Source organism: Phoca vitulina, unplaced genomic scaffold (assembly GCF_004348235.1).
Source record: "Phoca vitulina isolate PV1807 unplaced genomic scaffold, GSC_HSeal_1.0 scaffold63, whole genome shotgun sequence".
Taxonomy (NCBI): Eukaryota; Metazoa; Chordata; class Mammalia; order Carnivora; family Phocidae; genus Phoca; species Phoca vitulina.
In genome coordinates, this window is record NW_022589766.1 from 7,288,511 (window position 1) to 7,301,915 (window position 13,405).

The 13,405-nt window shown below is 42.8% G+C and overlaps 1 protein-coding gene across 1 annotated transcript in view; it reads right to left on the bottom strand.

Moving 5' to 3' along the window:
- The window catches only part of ALK (ALK receptor tyrosine kinase), a 673,529-nt gene that overhangs the window by 90,017 nt on the left and 570,107 nt on the right, over nucleotides 1–13,405 (bottom strand). Inside the window, exon 9 of the mRNA XM_032391651.1 lies at nucleotides 12,608–12,777. Within this exon, the coding sequence (XP_032247542.1) occupies nucleotides 12,608–12,777 (170 nt within the window). The remainder of the gene's footprint in view (nucleotides 1–12,607; nucleotides 12,778–13,405) is intronic.

Here is a 13,405-nt window from a genome sequence, read left to right on the forward strand (position 1 = left end):
CCTGGCCTTGACTGCCCTGTGATGCAAAGGTCTTGGTTTCCTATCAGGCTCCCCCTTAGATGATATTCCTAGAGGGCTGAAATACATTGCTTGTCCAGGTAAGCCTGTCACCTGGCACCAAGTAGGCAGTAAGTGTTTGCTGGATACATACATAATATCTGGATGACTTTGGAGGTTAATACCATTTTACACTAGAGCATTCACAGGTATTCTCTGGTGGACTGAAAGGAGATGGAAGAAGCTCTGAGGAAGAGCCTCTATGTTTAACTATCTGTACCTTGATTTAACCCTTCTGTGCCTCCATCTTCTCACCTGAAAACGGGGGATGACATCTGCCCCAGCTACCCCGAAGTGTGGGACAGAGTGGGCACCGAGAGCTGTGAGGGGGTAAAGCACTTGGGGAGGCAGGTGCATGGCTGCTGTGGGCGCAAGGAATATGGGGCAGAGTATACAGAATTCCAGGAGCTGCTGTGACAGTTGATGTAGCCTGTCCCATAGAGGGGCAGCAGACACTGGTTTGTGGGGCTTGCAGGGGTGACATCCACTCCTTCCATAGGCATCTCTCCTTCCTGGGACTGGTGGAGGCAAATGGGAACTTGTGCAGAAGAGAAGGCAGGCAGAAGGTGAAGAGCCCAGGCAGGGCCTGACCCTCTGCTGGTTTCTCCTGGGGACTGTGTAGCCATTGTATGACCTAGATTTTCTGTGTCAGTCCTTAAGGAAGTGAACTTTATTCTCTACTTGAGGGTGATTCGTTAAATGTATAACTAAACATATTTTGTTTTTATGCTTTTGTTAGACATGGTACATGAATACATTGGCAAATGAAAAATGGCTATTTGGACTTATGCTCTAGTTCTGAAGTGGAGATAGTCAAAGACATGCCGGAGTGGTGACTTGAAAAGGCACATGGGGAAGGGGCCATTGTGTCCCAGGAGAGCAAGGAGAGACTCTCCCTGTGCTGGTGGTACTGCCCAGGCTGGAGGTGTGAGAGAAGGAGAACAGGCAAGGGCTGGGTGGGGAGTGGTCTTCAGCAGAAGCTGGGCTGGGGAAGCAGACGATGGGTTTCTGTGGTAGAAGATGCAAAGGAAAGACAATAAACTAACTCAAAATGAATAAGAGGTGTGGCCTAAAAAATCCAAAACCAAAATATTTTGTTCATAACGATGGCAATCACTTATCAAGTTTTCTACTACATGCCAAACACTGTGTTTTCATTTCCTCAGGCATGTACATACGAAGTAGACTAGCCTAAGGGTTAAGGGAAAGTTATTTAATCTCTTTAGAACTTCTATTCCTCTTATAAAAAGGGGGAATTAATTATAGTGTCTATCCCAAGGGCTGTTATAAGGATCGAATGAGATAATGCATGTTAAGTATTTGTGACAGTGACGGGCATGAAATAGTACTCAATGAAAGCTAGTCCAGTCATTATCATTTATAACTCTGCTCATAGCTCTATCAGGAAGCTGTGATTCAATTTACAAAAGTCTGAATTAAACACAGCTTCTTAGGAGTGTGTCGAGACCTGCAAACTGAGGTTCATTGTAAATTTCTGGATTTCTTCTCCCTGGAAGTTACTACTTCTCTACTAAGGTAAGAATAAGTAATGAAAATGCCTTTTTCATCACAGAAGGATGCTACACAAAGGGAGAGTATTGTTACTGATAGCACCCCATCTAAAGTGGAGGTTCTGTGGATGAGAAACAAGAATGGGATATGAGAAAAATCTTGGCTCTGTGGAGGTTGGCCTCAGTACATGAAGACATAACTCTCAGTTTAACAGATCCCATTTGAAAGATGCATTTGTCAAACACACTACTTGTCATTTAGGACAAAGGATACAAAAAGAACAGAAATCTAAATATCTTCAGAGGGAACATTTTTTCTTGTTAGACTATGTATATAGGGTACAGCTAAAAGCCTTTATAATGATAATGTTAGGGAAGAGAGCCTCCACACGCACATTAAGTTATGTACTTTCTATCTGGCTGTACGACTGCAGTGATTTGTGGGACAAGGTTTGATCCATGGTGTTTCCAAATCCATCTTGTAATGAGTCAAACTTAGCACCTGCTTCTGCTCTGTAAGCATGTCAAAGCTTAAGATGGTGTCAGAACATTGTGTTTAATTTACTGGGATATATGATTATAAAAAGGAAAACTATGTCCCTATAAGAGACTGACAGATTAAGGGGAGAGAACATGCCTTACTTCCATTTTGAGAAAATGTAGAATTAATTCCAACAGAAAGAATGGCAGTTGAATGGGGAGGGAATGAAGAAAACTAGTTATATGAGGTGGATTTAAAGTAATGAGATAACTTTTAAGCACACATCAAGCCAGTATTTGACTTGGTGCTGTCTTTCAAAATTACCTTGAAAGCACATATCTGTATTCGAAGGATGCTGCTACTGCTCAAAACATCATGGGCACTACTCGTGGAGATTTTTCTTGTTACTCTTTAAAGTATGGTTTGATATTCTAGTTGGTTAATATCACTTCATAATGATGACAGACTGTGACATTATTTCTATCCCTTTGCCTGTTTGTAAATGGACAGAAGAAATGCCATGCCATGGATCAATGTCTCCCTATCATCAACCTTTATATACCAATGGGCATATTCTCTGAGCCTTCACAGAAAGACTACTATGTGGTGGCAGCAATATGAATATAGCTCTTTGCTCTCAAGTGCTCAGCTCTAGCTCTCTCTACTCACAAGGATTAGGGCACACAATTAAGATCAAGGTCTTTCTTATAAAGTGATTCCGACAGAACAGTGACCAGAGATAAAGAAAGCACAGGTACCAGGCAAGTCCCTAAAGAAAATTCCTTGTCTTAAGAGTAACAAATGCTGCTTGGGTTCATCTGATGGGATATAGGTGTTGCTCTGATATATAGAACACTTTGTAGCAGTATTTATTGTAATGTGATTTTATCTGTTTTGTTAGATTGAACACAGGAAGAATGTTAGATGGATTCCACCAAGTGAAATTCTCAGTTAATTCAGCTGGGATTTGGAAATGTATGCAATTTCTCTCAACACATCATTCTGTAAACACATATTTATTGGGCATATGATGTGTTAGGCATGTTCTAGATGCTCAAGGAAAGGTGATACATAAGATAGATTTGATCCCTGTCTTATTAGTGTGTATATTCAGTTTTTTTTTTTTTTAAAAAAAACCCAGATAGAAAAGAGTGACAAGTTATTATAGGGGTATTTCAGGAGCTACGAGAAAATACTGTAGGTATACTATTTAGTCTAGAAGTCTTTAAAAAGTGAAGGAAGAGTGGTAGTTAGGGAGAAGGAAGGTAGAGGAAGAACATTTCAGGTGGAGAGAATGGAAGGTGCCAAAGTCTGTAAGTAAGAATCTAGCAAGGCACAACTGAATTGAAGTTAAGTGTCTAGAACCTGGGAGCAGTTTAGAGCTAACTTGTAAACCCTAATAAAGTTGCTTCAAAAAACTTTGTAATGTATGCAATGTAATGTAATGTTGGGGAACCTAGGAACAGAGGATATTTGGGACAGCACTGGGAATAAATTTCCTGCTCCTTCAAGGTCCATGGTTGAGGAGCTGTCCAGGACTTGGGTGCTGAATAGCTGAAGCCCGGACCTGCCTAAGGAAGCAGGTGGTACAAGGTGCTAATGCCTACCTCAGGGTGGGGAGAAAGAGAGTTGGTCTTTATCTTTCATCCATTTTCCTTCTCTTTCCCTTATATATTTCCTTCCTCTACCTCTCCATCCTCCCATTTTCATTTTCTGGCAATCTAGCAGCTATAGCTCACTCTCCCTGGGAGGAAAAGGAAGAATGTGTTTCTTGCTCCTCCTCCATCAGTGACTTCCCCTTATAAGGAGTCTACACAGCATTGATGATAGCAAATTCAGAAGAATGCTCACCTCTATCTTAGGGTTGCATGACTGGTTATTATTGCTAAATTGGCCATCCAGCCTCTTCTGAGGAATTAGGTGGGGAGATATTATTATTATCATATTATAGTTAGTGTTATCACTGACTGAGCACCTACTGTGGGCCAGGCAGTTTACCAAGCACTTTACTTCCCTAAGCCTCAGAGGTAAATTTTATTATGTCTGTTTTATAGAACATGGCTTAACTTGGAAGATCAGTGGTTGTGACTTGTGCTCTTTTTGCAATGAGTTATCTGAGACTACCTAACTGAGTGATGAGGATGGAGGATGTGGGAAATAAAAATCACTGATACTTACTATATATAGATGCTTTTAACAGTTGTTTTATTTAGTCTCATAACAATACTGTGAAGTTGCACTGGTACTATACTTACTTTACAAATGTGGACACCAAGGCCCAGGGGGGTTCAGTGACTGGTTGGGGTCACACCACTACTGAGTGGCTGAGACAGTTTTAAACTTGGGACTATCTGATACTAAAGCCTATGCTCTTTCATCCACAGTGCTTTTTTTAGTTTTATGGGCTAGTCACATCTACTGGTAAGTGATTTTAGCAACTGAAAACTGCCGTGCCTCATTCTCCTGCAGTTCCATTTTCCTCTGGATCTTGATGCCTTCTATATCTTCTCTAGCTCTGGGTGGGGGGGAGTAGCTTCCCACATCAGAACATGTCAGTGGCGTGCAGGCTCCTGGTGAATGGAGGCACTCATGTGTTCTGTAATTGCACATTTATTAGGTCACAAAGCATCATCAAACCACGCTGGCCTTTGTCTGAATTCCCACTGGACAGTTTGGTCTCAGTATCAATATTGGAAATGTCAGTCTGGTAAACAGCCTTTAACAGGGAGGATGGAGGCTGAGAACAAAGTCTCCTTCAAACGAAACTCTAGCGGATGGGAGTGAACAGAGTCAACATCTTACTTGCTCTAAATCCCCTGGAGTGGTTATGAAAGAGAGAGGACTTGCTGGATTGAGGAGAAAAAAAAATGCTTTGATTCATCTGAATTAATTTAGCATCTCCCAGGAGGGAGGGCTCTGGCATCATCCCCCTGTTCTCCATCCCCTGCATGCAACGCCCACAATCCCGAAGGACAAAAGACCAGTCTATGGTAGGGAGTGCCCACACTGCCCCTTCTTCCACTTTAATTAAATCCATTTGTCCTGGGGGCAGCACTGTGCCTCAGGATATCCAAGGGCTTTGATCTTTAACCCACACACATCTGAGGGAGTGGGAAGCTGGTGCTCAGAGTGAGGACAATCGCTTCTTCCCATGACAGCACAGCTCAAGTTATGAGCTCTTGGAAATAGCAGACTCTGTGAAGTTGGGTGACGAATTTGAGACCCAACTTTATACTTACAAAGTTTCAAGGCAACTGGCAACACCCTTGCCTTGCCTTAAGTTCTTTGTCCTCATTTTTCAAAGGTGGATCCACCAGGATGGTAATTTGAATGGGTTTTTAAAAAGTCTAAATGCAGAGGCTGCTCTGGATTGCTGCGTTTGACATTTAGCCTATTAAAGGTTCCCCTTCCAGACCCATTTATCTGCCCCCTTGATAGAAATAACCCCCACCCTCTGCCTTCTGCCTTTTTTTGGTCTGGAACAGATCAGTGCACCAACCATGGAGGACTCAGTACGATGCATCAGGGAGTCACGTGAGCTGCTGTGCTGGGCCAGGCACTGCTTGCTCCCGGCCGACTGCAGGTGGCAGAAGGTGCCATCCCGGGGATACAAGTGGTAGCTGTTCTCAGTGGTATGGCTCCATTTCAGAGCCACATGGAGTCAATGATCTTCTAGTCCAACCCTCTCAGTTTAAAGATGAGGAAACTGAGAGGGGGGGAAAGATGGGGGAGGAGTAGGGGACCCTATTTCAGCTGGTCCCCGGAATTGAGCTGGATATCTACCAGACCACTCTGAGCACCCACGAAACCAGCCTGAGATGTAAGAAGATCTGGATCTCTACAAACAGAATATCGCAGGCAGTTGATTTTGAGGTACGAAGCGGAGAGCCTGCGGGCAGATATCGGAGGATAAACGGTGGCGGGAGGGAGCCTGGCCGTGGGGATCCTACACCGCTGGTGAGTGACAGCCTCGCGCGCTGCAGACGGGCACAGACTCGCAGACCAGTAGCATTGGGAAAGGACTTTAGGGCAGCCCCTAGGGTGGATACCCAGAGCGGCAGGGTCGTGCGCACGCGAACTGCAGCCCCCGGGATGGAAACCCAGAGTGGCGGGGTCGCACCTGCAAACTGCAGCCCCCCGGACTGAAACCCGGAGCGGCGGAGTCGCGCGCGCTGGCACTGGGAGCGGCTGGCGGTTTTAGAAGCACAAAGGGCAGAGACGTGCCCTGATCTGGAGGCAGGACTGGGAGCGCTGCGGAGGGGTGCACAACCCAGGCTGCTGCAGTTTATAGCAGCACGGACAGAAACGGAGATCGTGTGGCCTGGAGAGCTCACTGAAGAACAGACTGCGGTCTCTCTGCTCTGAGGCAGAGGGTTGGAAACGGTCTCTTCTGCTCTGACTTGCAGAAGAGATGCGGAAAGCCACCAGGGAAAGGCGCCACAGAACAAAAGCCCCAAAGACTGATTCCCACTGAGCCCATCCCCCACCACAGGGGCGCAGGGCAACCGCCCAAACAGGGTTGCCTGAGTAACAGTGCGGCAGGACCCTCCCCCAGAACAGGCTGGGAAAACAAGAGGCCAGCAACCCTAAGGTCCCAAGAAAACAGGTGCATCTTGCTTGGGTTCTCGTCAATAATTTGGACTCTATACATTCCCTCAAACACCCATCAACAGAATGACTAGGAGGAGGAGCCCCCAAAACAGAAAAGACTCAGAGATTATGACTTATGCTGCAGATTTACAAATGGATGCAGATATAACCAAAATGTCGGAGATGGAATTCAGGCTAGCAATTGTGAAGACAATGGCTAGAATGGAGAAATCAATTAATGGCAACATAGAGTCTCTAAGGGCAGAAATGAAAGGTGAATTGGCAGAACTTAAAAATGCTATCAATGAGATCCAATCCAATCTAGATAATCTAACAGCTAGGGTAACTGAGACAGAAGAGAGAATAAGCGACCTGGAAGACAATATAATAGATAAAAAGGGAAAAGAGGAGGCCAGGGAAAAACAAATCAGAATCCATGAAAATAGAATCAGAGAAATAAGTGACACCATGAGGCGTTCCAATGTCAGAATAATTGGAATCCCGGAGGGAGTGGAGAGAGAGAGAGGGCTAGAAGATGTATTTGAGCAAATCGTAGCTGAGAACTTCCCTAATCTGGGGAATGAAACAAACATTCGAGTCCTAGAGGCAGAGAGGACCCCTCCTAAGATCAAGGAAAATAGGCCAACACCCCAGCATGTAATAGTAAAACTTGCAAATCTTAGAACCAAGGAAACCATCTTAAGGGCAGTTAGGGGGAAGAGATTCCTTACGTACAGAGGGAGGAACATCAGAATAATGTCAGACCTATCCACAGAGACCTGGCAAGCCAGAAAGGCCTGGCAAGACATATTCAGGGTACTAAATGAGAAGAACATGCAGCCAAGAATACTTTATCCAGCAAGGCTTTCATTTAGAATGGATGGAGAGATGCAGAGCTTCCACAACCGGCAGAAGTTGAAAAGAATATGTGACCACTAAGCCGGCCCTGCAAGAAATATTAAGGGGGGTTCTATAAAAGGAGAAAGACCCCAAGAGTGATCTACAACAGAAATTTACACGGATAATCTATAAAAACAACGTCTTCACAGGCAACATGATGACAATTAATTCATATCTTTCAATAATCACTCTCAATGTGAATGGCCTAAACGCTCCCATAAAACGGCACAGGGTTGCAGATTGGATAAAAAGACAGGATCCATCCATATGCTGTCTACAAGAGACTCATTTTGAACCTAAAGATACATCCAGACTGAAAGTGAAGGGATGGAGATCCATCTTGCATGCCAGCGGACCTCAAAAGAAAGCCCGGGTAGCAATTCTTATATCAGACAAATTAGATTTTAAACTAAAGTCTGTAATAAGAGACAAAGAAGGACACTATATCATTCTTAAAGGGTCTATCCAACAAGAAGATCTAACAATTGTAAATATCTACGCCCCCAACATGGGAGCAGCCATCTACATAAGCCAACTGTTAACCAAAATAAAGAGTCATATTGATAACAATACGTTAATTGTAGGAGACCTCAATACTCCACTCTCAGCAATGGACAGATCATCTAAGCAGAAAATCAACAAGGAAACAAGAGCTTTGAATGATACATTGGACCAGATGGACCTCATAGATATTTACAGAACATTCCACCCTAAAACAACAGAATACTCATTCTTCTCGAGCGCACATGGAATTTTCTCCAGAATAGACCATATACTGGGTCACAAATCAGGTCTCAACCGATACCAAAAGATTGAGATTATTCCCTGCATATTCTCAGACCACAATGCTCCAAAACTGGAACTCAATCACAAGAAAAAATCTGGCAGAAATTCAAACACTTGGAAGCTAAAGACCACTCTGCTCAAGAATGTTTGGGTCAACCAAGAAATCAAAGAAGAACTTAAACAATTCATGGAAATCAACCGAAAACACATCGGTCCAAAACCTATGGGATACTGCAAAGGTGGTCCTAAGGGGGAAATACATAGCCATCCAAGCCTCACTCAAAAAAAATGGAAAAATCCCGAATTCACCAACTAACTCTACACCTTAAAGAACTAGAGAAAGCAACAAATGACGCCTAAGCCATGCATTAGAAGAGAAATAATTAAAATTAGAGCAGAAATCAATGAATTAGAAACCAGAAACACAGTAGATCAGATCAATGAAACTAGAAGTTGGTTCTTTGAAAAAATTAATAAGATTGATAAACCACTGGCCAGACTTATCCAAAAGAAAAGAGAAAGGACCCAAATTAATAAAATTATGAATGAAAGGGGAGAGATCACGACTAACACCAAGGAAATAGAAACAATTATTAGAAATTATTATCAACAACTATATGCCAATAAACTGAGCAATCTGGATGAAATGGAGGCCTTCCTGGAAACCTATAAGCTGCCAAGACTGAAACAGGAAGAAATTGACAACCTGAATAGGCCAATAACCAGTAACGAGATTGAAGCAGGGATCAAAAACCTCCCAAAAAACAAGAGTCCAGGGCCTGATGGATTCCCTGGGGAATTCTACCAAACATTCAAAGAAGAAATAATACCTATTCTACTGAAGCTGTTTCAAAAAGTAGAAACAGAAGGAAAACTTCCAAACTCATTCTATGAGGCCAGCATTACCTTTATCCCCAAACCAGGCAAAGACCCCATCAAAAAGGAGAATCTCAGACCGATATCCTGATGAATATGGATTCCAAAATCCTCCACAAAATCCTAGCTAATAGGATCCAACAATACATTAAAAGGATCATCCACCACGACCAAGTGGGATTTATCCCCGGGATGCAAGGGTGGTTCAACATTTGCAAATCAATCCATGTGATAGAACACATTAATAAGAGGAGGGAGCAGAACCATATGGTCCTCTCAATTGATGCAGAAAAAGCATTTGACAAAATACAACATCCTTTCCTGATTAAAACTCTCCAGAGTATAGGGATAGAGGGAACATTCCTCAAGTTCATAAAATCCATCTATGAAAAACCCACAGCGAATATCATCCTCAATGGGGAAAAGCTGAGAGCCTTTCCCTTAAGGTCAGGAACACGTCAAGGGTGCCCACTCTCACCACTGTTGTTCAACATAGTACTAGAAGTCCTAGCAACAGCAATCAGACAACAAAAAGAAATAAAAGGTATTCAAATTGGCAAAGAAGAAGTCAAACTCTCTCTTTTCGCAGATGACATGATACTTTATGTGGAAAACCCAAAAGGCTCCACCCCCAAATTACTAGAACTCATCCAGCAATTCAGTAATGTGGCAGGATACAAAATCAATGCACAGAAATCAGTTGCTTTCTTATACACTAACAACGCAACTGTAGAAAGAGAAATTAAAGAAACGATTGCATTTACAATAGCACCAAAAACCATAAGATACCTCGGAATAAACCTAACCAAAGAGGTAAAGGGTCTATACTCTAGGAACTACAAAACACTCATGAAAGAAATTGAAGAAGACACAAAAAGATGGAAAAATATTCCATGCTCATGGATCGGAAGAATAAACATTGTTAAAATGTCTATGCTCCCCAGAGCAATCTATACCTTCAATGCCATCCCGATCAAAATTCCAATGACATTTTTCAAAGTGCTGGAACAAACAATCCTAAAATTTGTATGGAATCAGAAAAGACCCCGAATCGCCAAGGAGATGTTGAAAAAGAAAAACAAAGCTGGGGGCATCACATTGCCCGATTTCAAGCTATATTACAAAGCTGTGATCACCAAGACAGCATGGTACTGGCACAAAAACAGACATACAGACCAATGGAACAGAATAGAGAACCTAGATATGGACCCTCAACTCTATGGTCAAATAATCTTTGACAAAGCAGGAAAAAACATGCAATGGAAAAAAGACAGTCTCTTCAATAAATGGTGCTGGGAAAATTGGACAGCCACATGCAGAAGAATGAAACTCGACCATTCTCTAACACCATTCACAAAGATAAACTCAAAGTGGATGAAAGACCTCAATGTGAGACAGGACTCCATGAAAATCCTAGAGGAGAACATAGGCAGTAACCTCTTTGACTCGGCCACAGCAACTTCCTTCAAGATACATCTCCAAAAGCTAGTGAAACAAAAGCAAAAATGAACTTTTGGGACTTCATCAAGATAAAAAGCTTCTGCACAGCAAAGGAAACAGTCAACAAAACAAAGAGGCAACCCACAGAATGGGAGAAGATATTTGCAAATGACACTACAGATAAAGGGCTGGTATCCAAGATCTATAAAGAACTTGTCAAACTCAACACCCAAAAAACAAATAATCAAGTCAAAAAGTGGGCAGAAGCTTGTGTTCCCTCTCTCGCTGTGTCTCTCTCTGTCAAGTAAAAAAAAAAAAAAAAGTGGGCAGAAGATATGAAAAGACACTTCTCTGAAGAAGACATACAAATGGCTAACAGACACATGAAAAAATGTTCATCATCATTAGGCATCAGGGAAATCCAAATCAAAACCACACTGAGATACCACCTTACACCAGCTAGAATGGCAAAAATGGACAGGGAAAGAAACAACAAATGTTGGAGAGGTTGTGGAGAAAGGGGAACCCTCTTACACTGTTGGTGGGAATGCAAGTTGGTACAGCCACTTTGGAAAACAGTGTGGAGGTTCCTCAAAAATTTAAAAATAGAGCTACCCTATGACCCAGCAATTGCACTCCTGGGTATTTACCCCAAAGACACAGACGTAGTGAAAAGAAGGGCCATATGCACCCCAATGTTCATAGCAGCAATGTCCGCAATAGCCAAACTGTGGAAAGAGCCGAGATGCCCTTCAACAGATGAATGGATAAAGAAGATGTGGTCCATATATACAATGGAATATTACTCAGCCATCAAGAAAGGATGAATACCCACCATTTGCATCAACATGGATGGAGGTGAAGGAGATTATGCTAAGTGAAATAAGTCAAGCAGAGAAAGTCAATTATCATATGGTTTCACTTATTTGTGGAACATAAGGAATAGCATGGAGGACACTAGGAGAAGGAAGGGAAAAATGAGGGGGGCGGAATTGGAGGGAGAGATGAACCATGAGAGACTATGGACTCTGAGAAACAAACAGGGTTTTAGAGGGGAGGGGGAAGGGGGGATGGGTTAGCCCGGTGATGGGTATTAAGGAGGGCACGTACTGCATGGAGCACTGGGTGTTATACGAAAGCAATGGATTGTGGATCACTACATCAAAAAGTAATGATGTATTGTATGGTGACTAACATAACATAATAAAATTTAAATAAAATAAAATAAAATAAAGATGAGGAAACTGAGACCCAGAGAGGTTCAAGGTCACAAAGCCACTGGGTATAGAATTCAAATAGGACCCAGGGCCTCTGGTAGAAGTCCTCCTCTGTTTACCGAAGAATTTGTCATCTCCCTCATCTACCTGCTTCAGGGACCTGACTCCACAAAGCCCTGGACTTGGACTGACCTGAGCACCAGTCCTCACTCTGAGGCCAACTTGCTGGTGCTGTAACTCTTTGGTTCTCGATGAGAATCTTGTGAAAGGGCAGGCATGGGGAACATAATAAGGTCTGTATTACCCATGTCACAAATTTTGTTGTTAATAAGGGATAAATAAAATGTCAAATGGGAAAGTAAGGCAAAATGCATTAATTAAGAGAAAATGTGATATACGTATAAAGCCTGATTATTATTTGGCAATAATATGAGTTGTTCAGTTTTATTTCTTCCTGCTACAGATACTGGAGGCAGCCAATCAGGCCAGGCCAGAGATGCAAGAGATGAGGGCTCTAATTTAGCATGGAAATCCCACAGAGAAACTCAGTGCTCCCTAGAAGTCTGCAGAAAGTGTGTGTGCATGTATATGTGTGTGTGTGTGTGTATGTACATATTTGTGTGTATGCACATGTATGTGCTCATCTGGATCTGTATCTTGGGTAGACGTGTTGGTGGGGGGAAGACATGACCCCTTTCTGCATTTTGGCTGATCGAGGAAAAGAGTGACAGGAATGGATGGAGGCCCACCTGTCAGCCACATCGAGAAGAGGCAGCACCGTCCACTGCCACAGGCTCAAGCCTTCATTGGTGGCAACATGCCAGACCATTCTGCTTTGTTCCTTCCCAGTTTTGTTCTCCACCAGCACCAAGGAGACATTTCCCCGCAAGACTCCATGGATGAGCCAGGACATTCGGAGCTGCAAGGGAGAGAAGAGCCAGAGGACAGGTGTTAATGTTAAAAGGAAGCCTCAGGTCCCCTTCCTGGAATTCTCAAAGATATTGTCGGAGACTCAGCCAAGAGTGCCCAGGAAGGAAAGCTGGTGGCTGCCTGATCTTGCTCAGTCTCCCAAAATGGCTTTCATGAAGGTTTAAGGAGCTGGGCAGGGGCAACGATGGACAATTTTGGAATTTTTTTCAGGTTGATCCTAAGTTTCACCAGATTCTGTGTCTGAGGTGATATTAAGATCCATGGGATAGTAAATGAACTTCTTAAAGGGGATCCAAAGATTCTTGTCTGTGGCCCCAATTCACTTTGTGATCTTGGACAAGTGATTTTATGACTCAATTTCTTTAATGCCTTAGGTATCATAGATTTTTATTCTCCCCTCCCCAGACTCTAATAATCTTATCTGAATGATACTATACCTTGTGTTAGCTAACTGGAGACTCTATGACTTGATACCTGTGGGCACTTGTAGGCAAAGTTGAGACAAAAATCTCGTATTGAGATACTTCTATATACTTGTCTTTCAGACAAGTATACTTGTCATCCATTTTGACAAAAGGAAGCTACAATCATATGTTTTCATTGTGTCTTGATTAAAG